The 20,836-nt window shown below is 36.8% G+C and overlaps 2 protein-coding genes across 2 annotated transcripts; one reads left to right on the top strand and one right to left on the bottom strand.

Annotated features, from left to right (window-relative positions):
- Positions 1–242: 242 nt before the first annotated feature.
- Positions 243–18,189, bottom strand: LOC134660389 (breast cancer type 2 susceptibility protein homolog). The gene is made up of 12 exons (XM_063516123.1): positions 17,891–18,189; positions 11,957–16,658; positions 11,011–11,710; positions 10,373–10,496; positions 9,413–9,469; positions 8,667–8,769; positions 7,291–7,392; positions 6,489–6,598; positions 5,014–5,115; positions 3,843–4,044; positions 2,822–2,918; positions 243–1,305 (listed from the first exon to the last, which is right to left on the bottom strand). The coding sequence occupies exons 1-12, from the start codon at positions 18,161–18,163 to the stop codon at positions 273–275; spliced, it is 7,605 nt and encodes a 2,534-aa protein (XP_063372193.1). The 5' UTR covers positions 18,164–18,189; the 3' UTR covers positions 243–272.
- An 886-nt stretch (positions 18,190–19,075) lies between these two features.
- Positions 19,076–20,798, top strand: LOC134660454 (enhancer of rudimentary homolog). Its single transcript, XM_063516203.1, has 3 exons — positions 19,076–19,217; positions 19,303–19,488; positions 20,640–20,798. Exons 1-3 carry the CDS (start codon positions 19,215–19,217, stop codon positions 20,760–20,762), a joined length of 312 nt encoding a protein of 103 aa, XP_063372273.1. The 5' UTR covers positions 19,076–19,214; the 3' UTR covers positions 20,763–20,798.
- Positions 20,799–20,836: the final 38 nt, after the last annotated feature.

The following is a 20,836-nucleotide window of genomic DNA, read 5'->3' on the forward strand; positions in this document are numbered from 1 at the left end:
GTACTCATAAACATTTCTACTACTATTAAACCATAATGTTCTTATTAAATTCTATAATAATACAAATATCTTTATTCAGTTATAAGAGGAAGGAATTGTCTTAAATTAAAAAGAAAGAAACAACAACTTTAGCTTTTTAATTTGTAACTTTTTGTCACTAATTTCTAAAGTAAAATTTAAAATGATGTATGATTTGAATGGTATGACAACCTGTTATACGACCTCTGTGGTACGATATTAACTGCAGTTTTACATTATTAATAAAAATATAATTAATTTAAAATATCAGAATCAAGGCTTAATGGCGGACTGGCGTCGAAATCTTCCGCAAAATGATCGACACTCTCGTCCATATTTTCACTAGAAAAATTCAATTTTACAGGATTCACATTTTTCACAAAAGTTCTGTTCACTGTCACTGGGCTGGCAACACTTTGTAAGCCGGGGCTTTCCGCCATTTTGGAACGTTCCAAATTTGAAATTAACGGGCTCTTATACGTCGCAGAGGCGTTTTTCGATTTGTTTATAATATGTATAGAGCTCAAAGGAGGCGGCTCGCCGTAGTTCAATCTTATTTTTTCAATTTTCTCGTTGACTTTCTTTTTCCTAAGCAACAGTTGTGGCGAAATTTCTTGCGAATTGAAACTGGACTCAAAATCCAGGCCGGTAAGATTTAAATTCGTATCACAATTTTTCAACGGAGACACCATATTTTTAGGTAAGTTATAGCCAAATCTATATGGCGTTACATTTTCACTGTTCCTTTTGAAAATGGAATAATTATTTTTTAAAACAAGACAATCTTCACAGAATTTGTCTTTAACTTTTGACAGTTTGCTTGTCAGTTCATTCGTGATTTCCAATGCCTTTTTGCTCTTAGGCGTTTTTGTGAAATAGCTAAACTCCGTCACCCTATACTGCGGTATACTTTTCCTGGTGTTGCCAGCTCTTTTCTGCAAATTCACGCAAGTTACAATCTGGCCTGTGTCTAGAACATTTTCGAAGCCGAATTTTTTTAATCCGCCCCAGAAATTGGCACAGATAATATTCTTGTCGGCGTCTGCTAGGTAGACATTTTGGAAGCTTTGCTCCTTGAAGTCTTTAGTCGATGGCTCTATGCAGAATATGATGCCGACGGTGTCTATTTCGTTATTATCTGTGGCCATTGAAGGATTTTGGGTTATTTCTTTGATTTCATAGCACTTCCGCTGTAATGTGTTTGTGTATTGTTTAAATTTGTCGTTTGTCTGTTTGTGTGGGTTGAATACTGTATGTCGGCCCGCTGAAAGCTGAATTTCTGAATTCCTGTAACAAATAAGGATTACATTTTATTATCACAATGATGGCGAAAAAAAAATAGTTCAGGGGTCTCTAAACTTTTTCCTTTCCACTGGAAATAGTTGGGAGACCCTTGAATAACTTTTATGGTCTTGGAATGAACTTCCTGTCAGGGTATCAAAGGTACTGCCTATTATGCCTCCTAAGTGTAAGGCCTGAGTGTAAGGTATTTGAGCAGCGTGCACTAAGGCCGCTCCTATACGTGCGCATTTGTTTAACATGCACGCCGCACGCCCCGCCCCGCTGCACGCACAACAAGAGCGTCCACTCAGGCCTTACACAAAGGCCCACCATACAAAATTTTCCTATTGTCAATAGGGAACATTACGCGAAACTTTGCGTAGGGGGCGCCACAATTACCACTGAGGGTCTACCGCAAACGAGAGTCGAAATTTTATTATTTAATCTCACGTTCACGCATCGGCCTCCACAGTCACTAAACCCGTTGTCTAAACAGCAATGCATAAATTGTCTGCATTAGACGGAAAGGCCTGTGATGACATAGAGAAATAAAGACAAGAGTGCTCACTCCATACATCAGTTCAGACTATTAATTTCAGTGCCTACATCTAGCATCGAGTAGCGGAACTATCAGTACTGCTACTTGACAATAGATGTAGCACCGACCGGAAAGTCTTATCTCAACAGCATAAGACTTTCCGGTCGGTGCTACATCTATTGTCAAGTAGCAGTACTGATAGTTCCGCTACTCGATGCTAGATGCTAATAGTCTTTTTGGTTCTAAAACTGATGTATGGAGTGAGCACTCTATGTATTTTTTTCTCTATGCTCTTGCATATTCGAGCGATACAGAGACAGATAGCTGAGTTTCGATTTTCGCGTTTCCCAGTAGACCCTTTGTAAACAAACCGCCTTGATGTATTAATGTCATATTTTGTCTGTGAAAATTTGTCAACAAACAGTTTAAGCCATGGTCTAATAAAACATGGTCTTTTCCCAGAGTGACACGAGCCTACGTCACAATAACATTGCCACTTTATATAGCGCTATCGCATATTATCATATAGCGCTGTCGCATAATGACGTAGGCTTGTGTCAGTCACGTCATAGAGAAAAAAATACATAGAGTGCTCACTCCATACATCAGTTTTAGTACCAAAAAGACTATTAGAATCTAGCATCGAGTAGCGGAACTATCAGTACTGCTACTTGACAATAGATGTAGCACCGACCGGAAAGTCTTATGCTGTTGAGATAAGACTTTCCGGTCGGTGCTACATCTATTGTCAAGTAGCAGTACTGATAGTTCCGCTACTCGATGCTAGATGTAGACACTGAAATTAATAGTCTGAACTGATGTATGGAGTGAGCACTCTATGTATTTTTTTCTCTATGGTCACGTGGTCGGAAGAGAGTACCAGGCGGAGTATATTATTATACCATGGTTTAAGCATAGTATAAGTTACTCTATGGTTTACGATGGGTGCTAGTACTGGACTCTGACGGCAGAACATTGACATACCTTATCCCAGTAGGGATGACGTTCAGGATTTCGATCCAGGCGCCCTCTATAACCAGCTCTAAGACGGCAGCTGATGGTTTCCATATTGACAAGTAGCCTGAAACCGGAAGATTGTATTTAAAAAAACCGTTTTCACCACACCAGGGCCATCTTGAAACTTGTAATACAAATGAAAGTCCCTTTCTAACCATAGAAAAATATAAGTAAGTACTTAAAGAAAGAGTGGTAACTCCATACATCAGTTTTCTTACCAAAACGCGAGTTTATTTTTCGTGAGTAGCGAAACTTATGCCATCTGGTGTCAAGTAGACCGCTACATCACATACATCATATTCTGAAAATGTACACGTTCCGTACATCAGTTTTCTTTCCAAAACGCGAGTTATTCCGTAGTCGACATCTAGCGTCAAGTAGCGGAACTATCAGTCGGTACTGATAGTTCCGCTACTTGACGTTAGATGTCGACTACGGAATAACTCGCGTTTTGGAAGGAAAACTGATGTATGGAGTTACCACTCTTTCTTTACTTATATAATTTCTCTATGGTATAATCGTTTTTTTTGCAGGTGCAGCTAAAGCAGACAGAATGGCCGTTTACGAACTTATATTTCTCTATGATTGACCTTACCTAATTTTAAGAACATAATTACCGTCATCATCTTCCTCGCGTTGTCCCGGCATTTTGCCACGGCTCATGGGAGCCTGGGGTCCGCTTGGCAACTAATCCCAGTAATTGGCGTGGGCGCTAGTTTTTACGAAAGCGACTGCCATCTGACCTTCCAACCCAGAGGGTAAACTAGGCCCGTATTGGGATTAGTCCGGTTTCCTCACGATGTTTTCCTTCACCGAAAAGCGACTGGTAAATATCAAATGATATTTCGTACATAAGTTCCGAAAAACTCATTGGTACGAGCCGGGGATCGAACCCGCGACCTCCGGATTGCAAGTCGCACGCTCTTACCGCTAGGCCACCAGCGCTTGTTCATAGTTGTAACAAATAACAGATTATAATTATAATTACCTTTGCTTGTTTCAACTGTCCCCGCCTTTTCTGTCACCCCGGCCACCCTCAGCTTGAGCAGAGGCACCACGTTTCTGTCAGTATTCAAGCCATGCTTGTCCAACTTCTGCTGGAACTTGCCTCTCACTCGCTCCACCAGCTTCTCTCTCTGTCTCGCGGCGTGGTCTTCTAACAGACGGGTCTGGGATGTCGTTAGGTGGGACTGGGAATTGTAGATTGTGTCACGAGGGAGTAAAATTACATTTACGGCTCGGGCGTATATTGAATCCTAAACGAAGCCATAGAGAAATATAGTAAGACAAGAGTGCTCACTCCATACATCAGTTCAGACTATTAATTTCAGTGTCTACATCTAGCATCGAGTAGCGGAACTATCAGTACTGCTGCTTGACAATAGATGTAGCACCGACCGGAAAATCTTATCTCAACAGCATAAGACTTTCCGGTCGGTGCTACATCTATTGTCAAGTAGCAGTACTGATAGTTCCGCTACTCGATGCTAGATGCTAATAGTCTTTTTGGTGCTAAAACTGATGTATGGAGTGAGCACTCTATGTATTTTTTTCTCTATGACGAAGCGAAGGATTTTGTTGTAAAAAAAATGTTATAATAGTGTCCTAGAACAGAAAAGTGTTACTTTGATCCCTCCTAGCAGGGAAGAAAAAGCCCTTTCCGAATAGGTGATGTGAAAGTTATTGTTGTGACAAGCGGCATACATTTTCAGAATACTTTTTTTTTCACACATACAATTATTATTACAGGCTGAACCCAATGCGATAATGTAGCAAAATATTAAACATGTACAGTCACCACACGGGATTTTTACGCCATTTAGGGTCCTAGCTAAATTGGTTGTTCTATACTTACGCTATGGAATGTCCAATTTAGCTAGAACCCTAAATGGCGTAACTATCACGGAGCGTGATGGTACGATTTACATAAACGACGAAAAACAAGTACTTATATTTAATTACACAAACGGGTCTACCGCGATATAATTTAATTGTTTTTACCTTTAATTCCGACGTTTCAGCTGAGTTGCACCAGCTGTGGTCACGGAAAGACTGACGTCCCAACAAATGTCAACGGACACACAACAACAACAACAACAAACAACAACAACACAACACAACAACACTTACTCTAACAACAACAAACAACAAGTACTTACTCTATATTCATCGGGGTCTTTGCTTTTCTTCATATTTCTGGATATCTGCGAGCCGCTATCCATACAATTTTCGTTAGAATACCCTTCAGAGTCTTGAGAATCCTGAAATAATGTATTTACATTTTTTTGCTGATGTTTTAATTTTCAAACTCCAACATTTATCTTATACCATAGAAAAATATAAGTAAAGAAACAGTGGTAACTCCATACATAAGTTTTCTTATCAAAACGCGAGTTATTTCATAGTCGACATCTAGCGTCAAGTAGTGGAACTATCAGTTCCGCTACTTGACACCAGATGTCACAAGTGTCGCTACTGACGAAAAATGTACTACTAAAACAATTTACAACTAATATTATAAGCAGAAGGAGTTGAAAATAGAATTCCGGTTATTCCCGTTATAATATTAACTGAAAATTGTCGAGCATTACAGTTTTACGTACTTTGCCGCGACATCTATTGTCTATTCATCATCTATCATCATTATATATATATACGTATTAGCATAGAGAAAAAAATACATAGAGTGCTCACTCCATCCATACATCAGTTTTAGTACCAAAAAGACTATTAGCATCTAGCATCGAGTAGCGGAACTATCAGTACTGCTACTTGACAATAGATGTAGCACCGACCGGAAAGTCTTATGCTGTTGAGATAAGACTTTCCGGTCGGTGCTACATCTATTGTCAAGTAGCAGTACTGATAGTTCCGCTACTCGATGCTAGATGTAGACACTGAAATTAATAGTCTGAACTGATGTATGGAGTGAGCACTCTTGTCTTACTTATTTCTCTATGGTATTAGTCATCTATTGTGTATAGTGTTTGACGACTGGTCTGGCCTAGGGGCTGTTCATAAATTACATCTATTTTTGACGATTTCCACCCCCCCCCCCCCCCTAAAATCATCAAAAAATCATGCTTCGAATGACCCCGTTTCCGTTTACGTCATGCTACCATCATCCAATGTCCAGAATTTATGAATAGCCCCCTAGTGGGTAGTGACCCTGCCTGTTAAGCCGCGGTCCTGGGTTCAAATCCCGGTAAGGGCATTTATTTGTGTGAGCACAGATATTTGTTCCCGAGTCTTGGGTGTTTTCTATGTATTTAAGTATTTGTATATTATATATATCGTTGTCTGAGTACCCACAACACAAGCCTTCTTGAGCTTACTGTGGGACTTAGTCAATCTGTGTAAGAATGTCCTATAATATTTATTTATTTTATTTATTTCTCTATGGTCAGGCGTGTCTCACTCCGCGATTTCGTCGCTTTGCTACAGGTAGCTAAAAGTACATCCGTTCGGCCCCAATTTTGAGGAAAGCCATAAGCCGCGCGTGGCGCTGTCGCCACCTAGCGGCCATATCTGTGCAGATCGTGACAGACGCGTTTTGTTAGAGAGTGAGTCTTCTGTACTTAGTACTATTATTTATTCTGTGCTATGGTTTCACAATAATTTAAAATGCACTTACTTGATCAGACATCTCCTTTTCCACTTCTTCATAAAGCTTTTCCATAATAATTTGCCGCTCTGACTCGTATTTCATTTGACGAATTTGCTCCAATCTCTCTGATAGGGTCACTGTAAAAATAAAGGGGGCGTCCATTAATCACGTGAGCGTTTGAGAATTTTGTGAGTGGTACTCGCGTTCCAAGGGTTCCGTCTATTAAGTCCGACTCACGCTTGACTGCACATTTCTAATAGGTTTTCTTGTCATCTATAGGTAAAGAACTATTTTGTGTACTTTTTTCAACATTTTAGACTTAGTACTTTCGGAGATAAACGAGGAGGAATGGTCGGACAGACAGACAGACGAGTGATTCTATAAGGGTTCCGTTTATTTCCTTTTGAGGTACGGAACCCTAAAAATCCATTGCCTGCGTGTCGTCACAATAATTTCGCAGTCAACTTTTACGTACGCAATGACCATATTCCCTTGAGTTGAGAAAGTTTACACCGCATCGGTGGTAAACAAGCATACGGCCCGCCCGATAAGCAGTCACCGTAGCCTATGGACGCCCGCAACTCCAGTTAGGTGTTTAGTAGTAGTAGTAAACTCTTTATTGTACAAAAAGACATATTAAAAATAACATACAACTAGTGAGAAGTACAAAGGCGAACTTATCCCTACGAGGGATCTCTTCCAGTTAACCTTTGAGTAGATGAGAAGAGAAAGTGAAAAGAGGGTGACGAATGCAGCAAAATGTACAACAAGGTACCAAAAAGATAAAGGGTATAAATATAAATACATACAAAATTTGTGTTTGTCTTACCCGTGCTCCCATCGTCCATTTTCTCAACGTAGAGCGGGGGATACACCCTCGTCACTACTACCCTTGTGGCGGCCATTTTACCCCCGTCTGCTTTAGCTGCACCTGCAAAAAAAGGATGTTATACCATAGAAAAATATAAGTTAAAAATAAGTTTTTGGCAAAAATTTAATTTTTGGTACAAGCTTTTATCGCTGACTACTTTTCTTACGACAGACAACTAATACTCATCGAGACAATTCTAAAAACCCCAAACACAATTAGGTTGCGTTGTTTTATGACAGAGTTCCTATGGCCACCTCCTGTCTCCATCATCAGATCAGTTCGACAGTACCATATTACTGTATTGTCATCAGAACTACATACAGCTGCCAATTTTCATGACACTACGATCCTTGGAAGATGGTCAAATTAGTTACCTTAGATTCCATTACATAGTTACATACAGGTCGACCTAATAAAAGCTTGTTAAAAAAAACATTTATTTCAAGCTAATTTGCTCATATTCACATACAAAGGAAAAACGAAAAAAGAAAAAAAAAAGAGTAAAGAAAGAGTGGTAACTCCATACATCAGTTTTCTTACCAAAACTCGAGTTATTTCGTAGTCGACATCTAGCGTCAAGTAGCGGAACTATCAGTACCGCTACTTGACACCAGATGTCACAAGTGTCGCTACCGACGAAAAATGTACTACTAAAACAATTTACAACTTTACTAATATTATAAGCAGGAGTTGAAAACAGACTTCCGGTTAACCCGGTTATAATATTAGCTAAAAATTGTCGAGCATTAGAGTTTTTGTTTGCCGCGACATCTATTGTCAACTAGCAGTACTGATAATGTCCGCTACTTGACGCTAGATGTCGACTACGAAATAACTCGCGTTTTGGTAAGAAAACTGATGTATGGAGTTACCACTCTTTCTTTACTTATATTTCTCTATGCTAGTACTATTATTTATTCAGTGTTATCCCCATAGAGAAAAAAATACATAGAGTGCTCACTCCATACATCAGTTTTAGCACCAAAAAGACTATTAGCATCTAGCATCGAGTAGCGGAACTATCAGTACTGCTACTTGACAATAGATGTAGCACCGACCGGAAAGTCTTATGCTGTTGAGATAAGACTTTCCGGTCGGTGCTACATCTATTGTCAAGTAGCAGTACTGATAGTTCCGCTACTCGATGCTAGATGTAGACACTGAAATTAATAGTCTGAACTGATGTATGGAGTGAGCACTCTTGTCTTACTTATTTCTCTATGGTTATCCCAAAAAACTCCCTGGCAACGGGAATGCAGTAATTTTTTAGCCATCCTGTATATCAAAGTGTGCCCCACAGAACTGTGCCCTATAAAGGGTATAACGAAACTTACCTATGGGACATTGGATGAGGTCCGTGCGAGGACCCAGGCGGGTAAACCAGCGTGCTCGACGAGTGCTGTTGCCGTGGAGTTTTAGACGGACTGATGATGTGTCCTGTAAATATATAGATAGTTATACGACTGAGAAGCGGACAAAGTCAAAGGCGGAGACTAATTAAAAATTCGTCGTTCCTTGTGCAAAGACTGTCCGTGGTGATCCAGCGTGGAAATGCGGCGAGCATCATGGGCAACTTTGCACCGGGAACGGGGTTTGTCTTTTTCAATTTATAGTTTTAATTTTTAGGGTTCCGTACCCAAAGGGTAAAAACGGGACCCTATTACTAAGACTCCGCTGTCCGTCCGTCCGTCTGTCCGTCCGTCCGTCCGTCTGTCACCAGGCTGTATCTCACGAATCGTGATAGCTAGACAGTTGAAATTTTCACAGATGATGTATTTCTGTTGCCGCTATAACAACAAATACTAAAAACAAAATAAAATAAAGATTTAAGTGGGGCTCCCATACAACAAACGTGATTTTTGACCGAAGTTAAGCAACGTCGGGCGGGGTCAGTACTTGGATGGGTGACCGTTTTTTTGCTTGTTTTGCTCTATTTTTTGTTGATGGTGCGGAACCCTCCGTGCGCGAGACGACTCGCACTTGGACGGTTTTTGTAATTAAGTTTGTTAATTTCATTATTTCTATATGTTTTACTACAAAATAAATAATTATTTAAATAAAAAAATTATATAAAAGATACCTCCCAGGGTGCTACGCCTTGCTCGCAGTTTATTAGCTCAGCGCCACACACTGCCATCTGTCGACAAGAAAGTGGTATCAATTCCCATCACTGAAGAGAATAATAGTACATTACCTTTTCACACGTGTATTGTACAACGTTTTACAGTACATATACAGGGTGATTCATGAGACGTGAGCAGGACTAAGCCTACACAATCAGTAAATGTAAAAGAATCGTTCACCACAATATTTAAGTAAAACAATCACGCTTTTTTTCTTTTGTTACACTTTTTGGTAAGGACAAATTTAATTATCTACAATCATGGATACCCTACAACATTTAACTAACAAAGATAAAACCTTTTTAACCTTTACGACAGCGCTTTGAGTATGAAGAAAATAAAATGTCACACTGAGTGAGATACGATTTTTCAAAAGTACCAGACTCCGATGACATTCGATTTGGCACTTGTTATGGATAAAACAAAGAGGGTGACCATAAATTAATGTCGTAAATAAATTTAAACTTTTTTTTTAAACAGTATAAAATAAATTTAAGTTAATTTCACAAATACTGGTACGAAACAGTTGTTTATAACTTACTGTATGCGTAGGCTTGATCCTGCTCACGTCTCCTGAATCACCCTGTATAATTATGGCCCTTTAAATTTTTGACATGGGCACGTATTGTCCTAAATCCGCCCTAGGGCGGTAAAGTTGCACCATATGTACTGTAATAGACTAATAGTATATTACATACCTAGGGAGGTGAATTCGTGAATGCTCCAGATCGCAGGTGTTTGTGGCCCGAACCGAAGGTGAGGACCATAAATATGCGATCTGGGGCTTTACGAATTACCGCCCGTGGTTTGTCTATTAAAGCTTTACGTCTCTTGGCCAGGAAGTGAGATTTTCTCCTCGCGTAGCGGGGAGAAAATCCCACTTACGGGCCTAGGGTGACGTAAAAGAAGTTACGTACCTTTGTGCCCACCGCAATAGCGCCAGTGGTCACCATTCGCACCAGCATGCGATCCAAGCAGGCTCTGACACAGTACCACCCGTCAGTCAGAAGCAATTCCACATTCACTGATGATGGGTTAACACTAAAATACAAAAAAAAAAAAAACATTTTTGGTACAAGTTTTTATCGCTGACTGTACTTTTCTTTCCACAGGCAACTAATACTCGTCGAGAGAATTCTAACAACTCTAAACACAATTAGGTTGCGTTGTTTTATGACAGAGTTCCTATGGCCACCTCCTGTCTCCATCATCAGATCGGCTCGATGGTACCATAATATTGCATTGTCACCCGACTTACATATGTATGCAAATTTTCAGCTTCATTGGAAGTCGGAAAGTGGGTCAAATTTAAATTGCAAGATTTGACCCGTACAAACATAATATGTAGTTAGTCAAAGGACTGTCTCATTTCAAACATGGACAGAGAGAATCATACTATATTTGTCTTGCACTAGTACTAGCACCCAAAAGAAAAGGCTGAGTATAGTTTTCCTGGTTCTTACTGACTGACAAATTGGTTTGATCAACTATAGATACATTGCAAGTTAATAATAAGCTTGTAAGAATAAAAAAAAGGAAAAATTGTAATAAATACCTGGCAACACTAACGTTGTCCACATATATAGCGGCAACACACAGCACCATAGTTTTAGAAGCAACTTCATCTTTTTCCAGAATCTTTCTCAAAACTGGTCTTTGCACATTATATAATTCCCTATCATATCTATATTTTAGCTGTTCTAGCACATTTTTAACTGTGCATGTGTTTTCCATGATATTTGGAAATTTAACTTCATATGAAAGTAGTTTCCATATAATCAATTGTATATGATTATCTAACCAGCCCTCTGGTACAATTTTCTTATTTACTGAACCAAGAAAGATCTTTTTCAGATCTTCTAGAGTAATTTTATCAGCTGTATAATCATTTCGTTCATCTATAAATTTGAATTTAAGTAAATTATCAAAGTTAAATTCTCCTATATATGGGTCTATCTTTGTTTTTGTATGTACCTTTTCAAGATTTTCTATATCTTTCAATGTGTATTTCTTTTCTTTCTTATAATTGTCATTGAAAATATATGTTTTAGCTAACTTTGGTGGTACGAAAGGATTTTTTGGTTCTGTTTTCTTACTTGTTCTATATGGTGTTTCAAATTTTCTTTTCTTAGCTCTGGGACATGAAAGGATAGGGCTTCCAGATCTTTTGGACGTTGGTGTGCTTTTGCAGAAATCTTCTGTGTTCAAAGTTTCTTGAAAATCATTTAATACTTGTGTGTCTATTACATCATTCAAATTTTTGTTTGTTGAGTACATTTTGTTTTCTGGAGTTCTAATTTCTTGATTTTTATATTGGACCTCGTTTTCATTTTGTGCATGTATTTGTATGTCTTTGAATACATTTTTACTTTTCAGCACAGCTTGTTCAGATGCTTTAACTCTCTTATTACTACCAGTTTGAAAGTCACCGATTTTATTTTTATGGTTATTAATTGGTTCATATACTTTTTTAGCTGTTGTACTTGGTAATTTAGATGAACCTACAATAGTTTCCGGATTCTCGTTAAGTTGACTTAAATTCATGTCTTCAAACAGCTGTTTACATTTAGACAGTGCATTTTCTGATATAAATACTTTCTTATTACTTGCTGTTTGGAAACCTTTAAACACTTCTTCATATTTTACGTTTTTAGTTGCTTCATTACTATCATTATCGTTTTCTGAATTTAATTCTTCAAATATTTCCTTGGTTTTCGCTAATGCTTGGGCTGATATTGCAACTTTTTTGTTATTAGCCGTTTGAAAGCCTTCAAAATTATCTTCACGTACTGTCATGTTTTGGTCTTTATTTAACTGACTTAAGTTTAAATCTTCAAAGAGGTGTTTACTTCTAGCTAGCGCTTTTTCTGATATTTCCACTTTTTTATTACTTGCTGTTTGAAACCCTTTAAAAACTGGAGTAGTATCTTTCGTTACATTTTCTTTCTCTTTTTCAAGATTATCTTTAAATATATCTTTAGTTTTTGCTAATGCTTGTTCTGATACTTTGACTCTTTTGTTGTTAGCTGTCTCAAAACCTACAAAATTGTGTTCATGTATATCTTCAGTTGTTTTTACGTCTTTAGTTAGCTGACTGATATTCATATCTTCAAACAAGCTTTTGCTCTTCGCTAGCGCTACTTCTGATATTGGTACCCTCTTTTTACTGGCGGTTTGAAAACCTTTAAACGCTGGGAATCTGTCAGTTGAAAGACTATCGTCTTCATGTTCGTCATGCGCAATCTTACATACATTATATCTTTCTGACTTTTGTTCCGATATTTCGATTAACTTATTATCTGTCTGGAATCCACTAAAATTGTTTTCATGCATGTCTAATATTGATTTAGAATCTTTGTCTAGCTGACTCAAATGTAGATCTTCAAACATTTTTTTGCTATTTGCTAGCACTCTTTCTGATATTTCTACTTTCTTATTACTCGCGGTTTGAAATCCTTTGAACAATAGAGCATCCATGTTTGTTTTAGTAAAATCATTATTCATATTGCGGAAAAGTTCTGCGTTTTTCTCCAATGCCTTCTCTGAAATACTTACTATCTTGTTGCTAGCCGTTTTAAAGTCTTTGAGTACTGGACTTTTCTTTTCTTCTTGTCGAGAATATTTTTCAACAATGTCACATTCTTTATCATCAAGATCAACATCTTGAAATAGTTGTTTGCTTCTAGCTAAAGCTTCTTTTGAAATTTTGACTTCTTTATTACTTGCTGTTTGGAAACCAATAAATTTACTAGTTGATTTTTTGTAAGAATCGCCGGTTATGTCATTTCCTTGTAGATTGTTTTTGGCTTCAGTATTTACAGAATGTTCAGCTATATTTTCATCGTGAAAGTCTCTCAATTTAACGTCGTTTAAGATTTGTTTACTGCTAGCCAGAGCTTTGGCATATATAGTAATTTTCTTATCACCGGCAGTTTGTAAACCAACAAATATACTGGATGCATCTTTTTGCCCGTACACGTTGTCGAACATTATAGCGCCATCTTTAAGTTCAAATTCACTGAGTAACTTTTTCGTTTTCTCCATAGCATTAGCAGATATTTGTATAGGTTTAGCACTAGCTGTTCGAAATCCTACAAAAGTAGGAGGTTCCGTATAAGTGTCTGTTGAACCATCAGTAATATTTTTTCGGTTCTGTAAAGCTGTTTCTGGTATTTGAATTGCTTTACTATCAGATTCTGGTATTTTTGATTCCAAATTTCTGATTATATTGTTGGTAATTTCAGAATCACAAATCTCAGTTCCTTCTTCGTTTTGTCCTATGGTCTCCTGTTGAGACAACACTATATCTTGAAGTAATGTTCTGCTAGCTTCTATGGCTTTATTCGATACCACGACTTTTTTATTACTGGCAGTACGAAAACCCGTAAAAATTGGTGCTTTATTTTTTGTACCATTGAATTTACCTGTATCATTGTTCGCATTATCAATACACGTAGCTGTGCCTTTCTCGATTGCATTGTGGTCGATATCAACTTTGTTTTCTATTGAAAGACATTTAATATCGATTTCTGTTTTAGTGATAACTTCTAATAGTTTTTTGCTCTTTTCTAAAGCGTCCTCTGAAATATCTATAGGCTTGTGATTTGCTGTCTGAAAGCCTCGGAATGTGGGACTAGTAGATTTTTGGTTTTCCATAATATTGTCTTTCAATAAATCTTCAATACGAGTTAATTCTTCTGCGAGAAAATCTTGAGTGTCTATTCCGCAATTAAAATCGTCTGCTAAATTATCAATAGGTTTCTTCTCGGTGTTTAAATTAATTTTGTCTTTATTATCGATTACTTCTTCATCAATATCTTTAAAGACATCTTTTGATTTTTCCATAGCTTGTTTTGATATAATAATTTCCTTTTCGGAAGCTGTTTTAAAACCAACGAATTCATTAGACAGAGGCCTTTCACTGTTACATCTTTCACGATCGTTATTTTTGAGTTTATCTAAAGTGTTTACCAACGGTTTGGTTTGCTTTGTAGTTGGCTTCCTGAAATCTGCAGGCTTTTTGAATACGTGCTCAGTTTTATCATCATCGGTGTCATCAATTACATTTCTAGCGGTTTTCATTGCACAATCATTTTCTGTAGGGATAGTTATAATATCTTGAAATATAAGTTTAGTTATTGCCACAGCGTCAACAGAAACATCGATGTTTTTATTGCTAGCAGTTTTAAAACCTACGAAAGCGTTGTTATTAGTTTCTTCAAAGGGCATTTCGTTGTCTTCAAATTCTTGTAATATAATTTTATCGTTTATTTGCAAATCAACTTCCTTAACTCCAAGCTGTTCTTCTTTAATACTTACGTCTATTTTAGAATCACCATTATTTACATCTGTATTTATTTTTGTAGTAGCACCATCAGATACGCTTTCAGATAAATGTGCTATTCTTGTTGGATCTATTACAAAATTTGTTTTTAAGTCATCATCATAAGAAACATTAAAATCCTGAGACTTGAGATCATCAAGAAAATTCTCTTCTTTTTCGACAATGTCAGATTTACAGCTTACATATTCAGAATCTCCTAAATCAATATCTTGAAATACTTTTTTACATCGAGCTAATGCTTTATCTGATAGTTTGATCTTTTTATTACTGGCTGTTTTAAAACCTTCCAATTTTCGTTTTGCAATGCCTTCATTTGGAAGTAAAGATTCTTGACCAATACTTGCAGTACTTAAATTATGTATGTTAGGTGTTCTTGATATACTTTTAAATTGTATGACTTGACTCATGATAATGTCGTCATCATTCTCTTTATTTGGTTCTAATGGGGATGAACTCACTGTGTCACTCATTTTCCAATCAGAATTAATACTGTTATTTAGTTTATCACATCTTGATATATTTTTACATTGTATAATTTGACTCATAACAATATCATCTTTAACTTCCTCGTCTCGTTCAAAAGTTAAAAATGTTTGCGAGTCGTCTTTGCTTTTCTGAAATTCATTGGCACTTGTAGATGGCGTTGTTAAATCCTTATTTCCTTCTTTTTCAACTTTGTTAGTATCATGTTCCAGCTTATTGCTATTTAACTTATCACATTCTTCATTTGCGCTTACAGCTTTACCAGTATCAAATATCTCTACTAAATCACTGATAGACTTTCCCGTTTCTTCATTATCAATATCACTTAATATGCTTTTGGCTTTTGTAAACGAATCTGTATTTATTTGAATAGACTTGTTGCTGGCAGTTTGAAATCCTACATACATAGTTTTATCTAACACATCTGATCTATCATAAAAAGATGTTTCCAAGGCACATGTTAATGGTAATTCTTGGACATTTTTATGTAAATATTCATATTCCTCATCACTACTAAATAGGATCTCGTCCTTAATTTCTGTTTTAACTTTAGATTCTGTTTTCTTGTTGCGACTACCCAAATTGTCATCTTCGTCATTTGATTCATTTGTATATTGTACATCTCTATCTACACATTTATTGCTACATGAACATATCTTTTCAACATCTTTACTAATATTAGTAGTTATACATTCAATTTTACTTAAAACAGGACTGTCTCTGTCAACTTGTTCGTTAAAATGATCTGGTATGCATATTTCTCTGCCTATAATTTGGGAATTTATCATGTTTTTAGCTAATTTAAGGTCTCCGTGTTCTTCTATAATGGGAAGGGCTAGATCTTCAAATTTTTCAAATGTATACAAATCCACAACTAATGGTGGTGTGGCACTTCTTTTTATAGTATTTAGTACAGGGCTTGCAGACCTTTCTGCGTCAACTTCAGAGACATCAAAGATTTCTACACATTTATTAAAGCCTTGGGTCTCTTGACTTGTATTCAAATTTACATCATTCAAATCAATTGGCACATCAGTTTCGCAACATGTTACAGTGTCCATGGCACAAGTGAGATCAGAATCCTCAAACATTCTACTATCTTGAATCTTTAATTTAAGTTTGTTATTAACATCATTTTTGTCTTGACTAATATCAATTTTGCTGTCACATTTTTCTGCATCTATTATTGTTTTAGATTTTAAGCTGCCATCATCAGGTTTATCACTATCATGGTCAGTTTTTTGACAAAATGATTTGTCAAATTCCTGAGTAACGCCTCTGTGTTTGTCAATCATTTCCGCATTTTCCGCAACATTGATCAGTTGCGTGTCAGAGACACATTCTGTTTCAAATCTTGCAGGGTGTTTTTGGGGTACCTAAGAAATGTAATTAATTTAGTTTAAAATAGATAAAATAAACAAATAATTGATCTCCCTCTCTCTCGTAAGAAATAAACGCCATTAGGCATTAAGTCCACCATTTGTGACGTTCCACGGGAAAAGGTACCTTATGGCACTTGGCGCTTACGTCGCATAGCACAGCAATTGTATTGGAGCGGCGTTAAAAATAGCGTAGGCGGCGACCGCCATAAGGTACCTTTACCCGTGGGATGTCACATTTGTACATTATTTTTGTGTTTTGTGCAATCAAGTTTAAATAAATAAACAGGAACTTAGTTGTGATTTTTATTTTATGGAAAATCTAATATGACTTCCATGTACCATCACGCTCCACGATTACTACGCCATTTATGGTCCTAGCTAAATTGGTAATTTCTTTTCAAGTTGGCTATTCTCAAATTGCACTGTCATTTTAGTAGAAGTAGTAGTAGTAGTAAACTCTTTATTGTACAAAAAGACATTAAAAATAACAAAAAAATAATAGCAAGAAGTACAAAGGCGAACTTATCCCTTTGAGGGATCTCTTCCAGTTAACCTTAGTTGTTTGTGATTTTAGTATCTGAGATATAATTTTTTGCTGACTGTACTTTTCTTTCCACAGACAACTTATGCTCATCAAGGCAATTCTAACAACCCAAAACATAATTTTTTTTTATTATTATTATAGCTTCATTTCTCGCACATCTGTTTTAAAAATTGACTGTTCTTTTGTTATGTTTACACGATGTGTGATCCCTTAAGGGTAAAAGCCTCCTCCATCTTTTTCCATTTCTCTTTGTCGGTAGCATTATTCTCCCAAGTCTTTCCTGCAATTGCTATGATGTCGTCAACCCATCGTTTTCTTTGTTTTCCTGAGTTTCGTTTGCCCAGTGGGCCTTTCCATTTGGTTGTTTGAATAGTCCACCTTTTGTCTTTGTATCTAGCCAAATGTCCAGCCCACCTCCATTTTAATTCCATCCAAAACATAATTAGTTTGTGTTTTATTACAGAGTTCCCATGGTCACATCCTGTCTCATCAGTTCAGCATAATATTGCCTTGTCATTGGATTGTCGTCTTATATAAAATACAAGCTTTGACTCACACTAACATACATACTAACAGAGCAAGTTAAATAAAAGCTTGTAAAAACACAGTTTAGTCATGAGTAGCCTCAACACAATCCTAAGAGAACTTAAGCGGAGTAGATTTATTTGAAGATTTTACTTACCTCCTTATAAACTGGTATCTCGTTAAGAGCCACGAACTCTCTCTTCTTGTACTTATTAAGAGTATTACCAACTCGCTTGTAGTCCGCTATGTCGGCATTCTGCATAAGTTTTACCTGTCTTCTTACATTCTCTAATACTTCTTTGGCAGATATTTTACTAGTTTCAGTAGTATTTATGTGTTCACTGCCAACGTACAGTGCTAGACGCTTATTAGGTAATCGGTTCTTGAGTAAAGATTCAAAGTTGTTGATATTTTGCGAGATTTGATCCATTTTTAGCCGTGTTTAAAGTAACTTAAGTATGGTTGCTTATACAGTGAATAAACTAAATATACATGCATGCATTTAATACAAAATCTCACTTTGGTTACTTTATAACAAAACTACTTTCTATTTATTGTAATATTTAGGAATATTATCTGGGAAATCTTAGAATTCAGCATTGTTTTGACTTTTTGCATACTTTTTGACATTTATTTTTATATAAAAATTTAGTTCATGGGAGTTTGACATAATCTCGGAAAACAACCAATAGAAGATAAGGTTCTTCGATTTCGCTTGCGATGATTGGGTAAAATGGTGTCAAATGAAGAATTGATCCCGCCATTTAGATTTTTAACGTTCCTACTCATGATAGTTGGTCCTAAAATGCTGATCTTGTTATTGTAAATTGTAACTTATAACAAAAACAATAAATTACTGGCTTAAATGAAATTAAAAGTTCATAAACACTCTTAACATAAACCTAATCGCTTTGGCCCACTCAATACTCACTCTTTGGCCAAGAATAAGTATGCGTAGAATGGATTGCCTTTATTTCGTTCAGAAATGCATTGGAAATGCGTACACTGATTGTTTTATTCAGATTAATTAAACATTAAGTAAATTATTACATTCTTTCATAAAAATTGCAAGGAAAAACTTAATCCAAGAAACTTTACATACATACATATAATCACGCCTATTTCCCGGAGGGGTAAGCAGAGACCACTGATTTCCACTTGCTACGATCCTGACATACCTCTTTCGCTTCCGTTACTTAATTAAACATTAAACAAACAAACAAACAAAACATTAAACATTAAGAAACATTAATGAATACTTATTTTATATTATTTACAAATTCAAGTGTGATGTGTTACCATTCTATTTTTATTGCATTTTTTTCTCAGTTTCTGAACGAATCTTATAGAAGTACACGATTTTGTGCAAACATTTTTTTCTGGAAAGCGGGCATAAACCAATCTTATTTTCATCTCCAATAACTACTTGCGGGACAAGCTTCCACGGCATTATATAGCTCTAAACACAATACAACTCAGAAATGGTAAGTAACACTTACTTTTTACAGACAAAATAAAATATTTCAACGGAAAAAATGGCGGCAAGTGAGGTTATGTTTCTCGTTTCAGTCTCACACAATATTGCTGGTTCAACCGGGGCCCAGGCCTGAGACCAGGACGTACTCAGACTACGAGAGCGTAAATGACTGCATGGAGGGTGTGTGCAAGATTTATGAAGAGCACCTAAAACGACGAAACCCTAATACGCCGACTATCACTTACGACATTTCGCAACTATTCGACTTTGTTGATCAGGTAAAAGCAACACAAATAGTTAACCCTTACGGCATGTAATAAAAATAAATAAATATAAATATTATAGGACTTTCTTACACAGATTGACTAAGTCCCACAGTAAGCTCAAGAAGGCTTGTGTTGTGGGTACTCAGACAACTATATATATAATATACAAATACATAAATACATAGAAAACACCCAAGACTCAGGAACAAATATCTGTGTTAATCACACAAATAAATCTCTTACCAGGATTCGAACCCAGCACCCCGGCTTAACAGGCAGGGTCACTACCCACTAGGCCAGACCAGTCGTCAAAAAATATTTGTTTAAATTTGAACTTTAATAGCTGTCAATAGAGATGAATCTCATATCTATCATATATGGCTCCGTATGCGGTAAAGGGTTGTGGTCATTGATTTTATGCTAAAATATTGTTCGGAATAATAACTTAATGAGAATAATGAGTACACCTCTTTTAGTTTATTGCTTTTTAGGGTTCCGTACCCAAAGGGTAATAAACGGGACCCTATTACTAAGACTTCGCTGTCCATCCGTCCGTCCGTCCGTCTGTCACCAGGCTGTATCTCATGAACCGCGATAGCTGAAATTTTCACAAATGATGTATCTCTGTTGCCGCTATAACAACAAATACTAAAAATAAAATAAATATTTAAGGGGGGCTCCCATACAACAAACACGATTTTTTTGCTCTATATTTTGTTGATGGTGCGGAACCCTCCGTGCGCGAGTCCGACTCGCATTTGGCCGGTTTTTAATGATGATCTGCTTAACACCGATCTTGTCTGTCTTGTCTCGCATCGGTCTATTCACCCACCAAAAACGGTGTCTCTATGGTGTTACACCATAAATCGTCTGCAATAGACATAAAGGCCAATGATGGACACAGATCTTTCATTAGTCTGGTAGATGGCATACTTCATTTTTCAGTTGTTGAAGTTTTAACTTTTTGTATATTTGTGAAAATTTTCTAATGCTACAAGCTTTTATTTAACTTGCAACGTACCTGTTTAACTATGTATGTAACTATGTTTGTACGGGTCAAATCTTGCAAGATAAATTTGGACCGCTTACCGATTTCTGATGAAGCTGAAAATTCGCATACGTATTTGTTTCCAGAGTATAATAAAAGCTATATTCCATTTCAGCTTGCCGATCTCAGCTGTCTAGTGTACCAAAAATCCACCAACACATACGCACCGTACAACAAGGATTGGATCAAGGAGAAGATATACGTGTTGCTGCGCCAAGCTGCCGGGCAGAGCGACTGAAGCGTTTAAACTGTGATTATTGTACTACTTTGTCTTTACGCAATGCTTAATTGGCTCCTGTGATGTCCATGGGC

This window comes from Cydia amplana, chromosome 27, assembly GCF_948474715.1.
Source record: "Cydia amplana chromosome 27, ilCydAmpl1.1, whole genome shotgun sequence".
In the NCBI taxonomy this organism is placed as follows: Eukaryota; Metazoa; Arthropoda; class Insecta; order Lepidoptera; family Tortricidae; genus Cydia; species Cydia amplana.

Coding starts and splice junctions, on each gene's coding strand:
- LOC134660454 (XM_063516203.1), top strand. Junction 19,489..20,639: donor TATTCGACTTTGTTGATCAG/GTAAAAGCAACA, acceptor ATTCCATTTCAG/CTTGCCGATCTCAGCTGTCT.
- LOC134660389 (XM_063516123.1), bottom strand. CDS start 18,163: ATGGATCAAATCTCGCAAAATATCAACAACTTTGAATCTTTACTCAAG. Junction 16,659..17,890: donor AGATACCAGTTTATAAGGAG/GTAAGTAAAATC, acceptor TACATTTCTTAG/GTACCCCAAAAACACCCTGC. Junction 4,045..5,013: donor AAGACCCCGATGAATATAGA/GTAAGTACTTGT, acceptor TACAATTCCCAG/TCCCACCTAACGACATCCCA.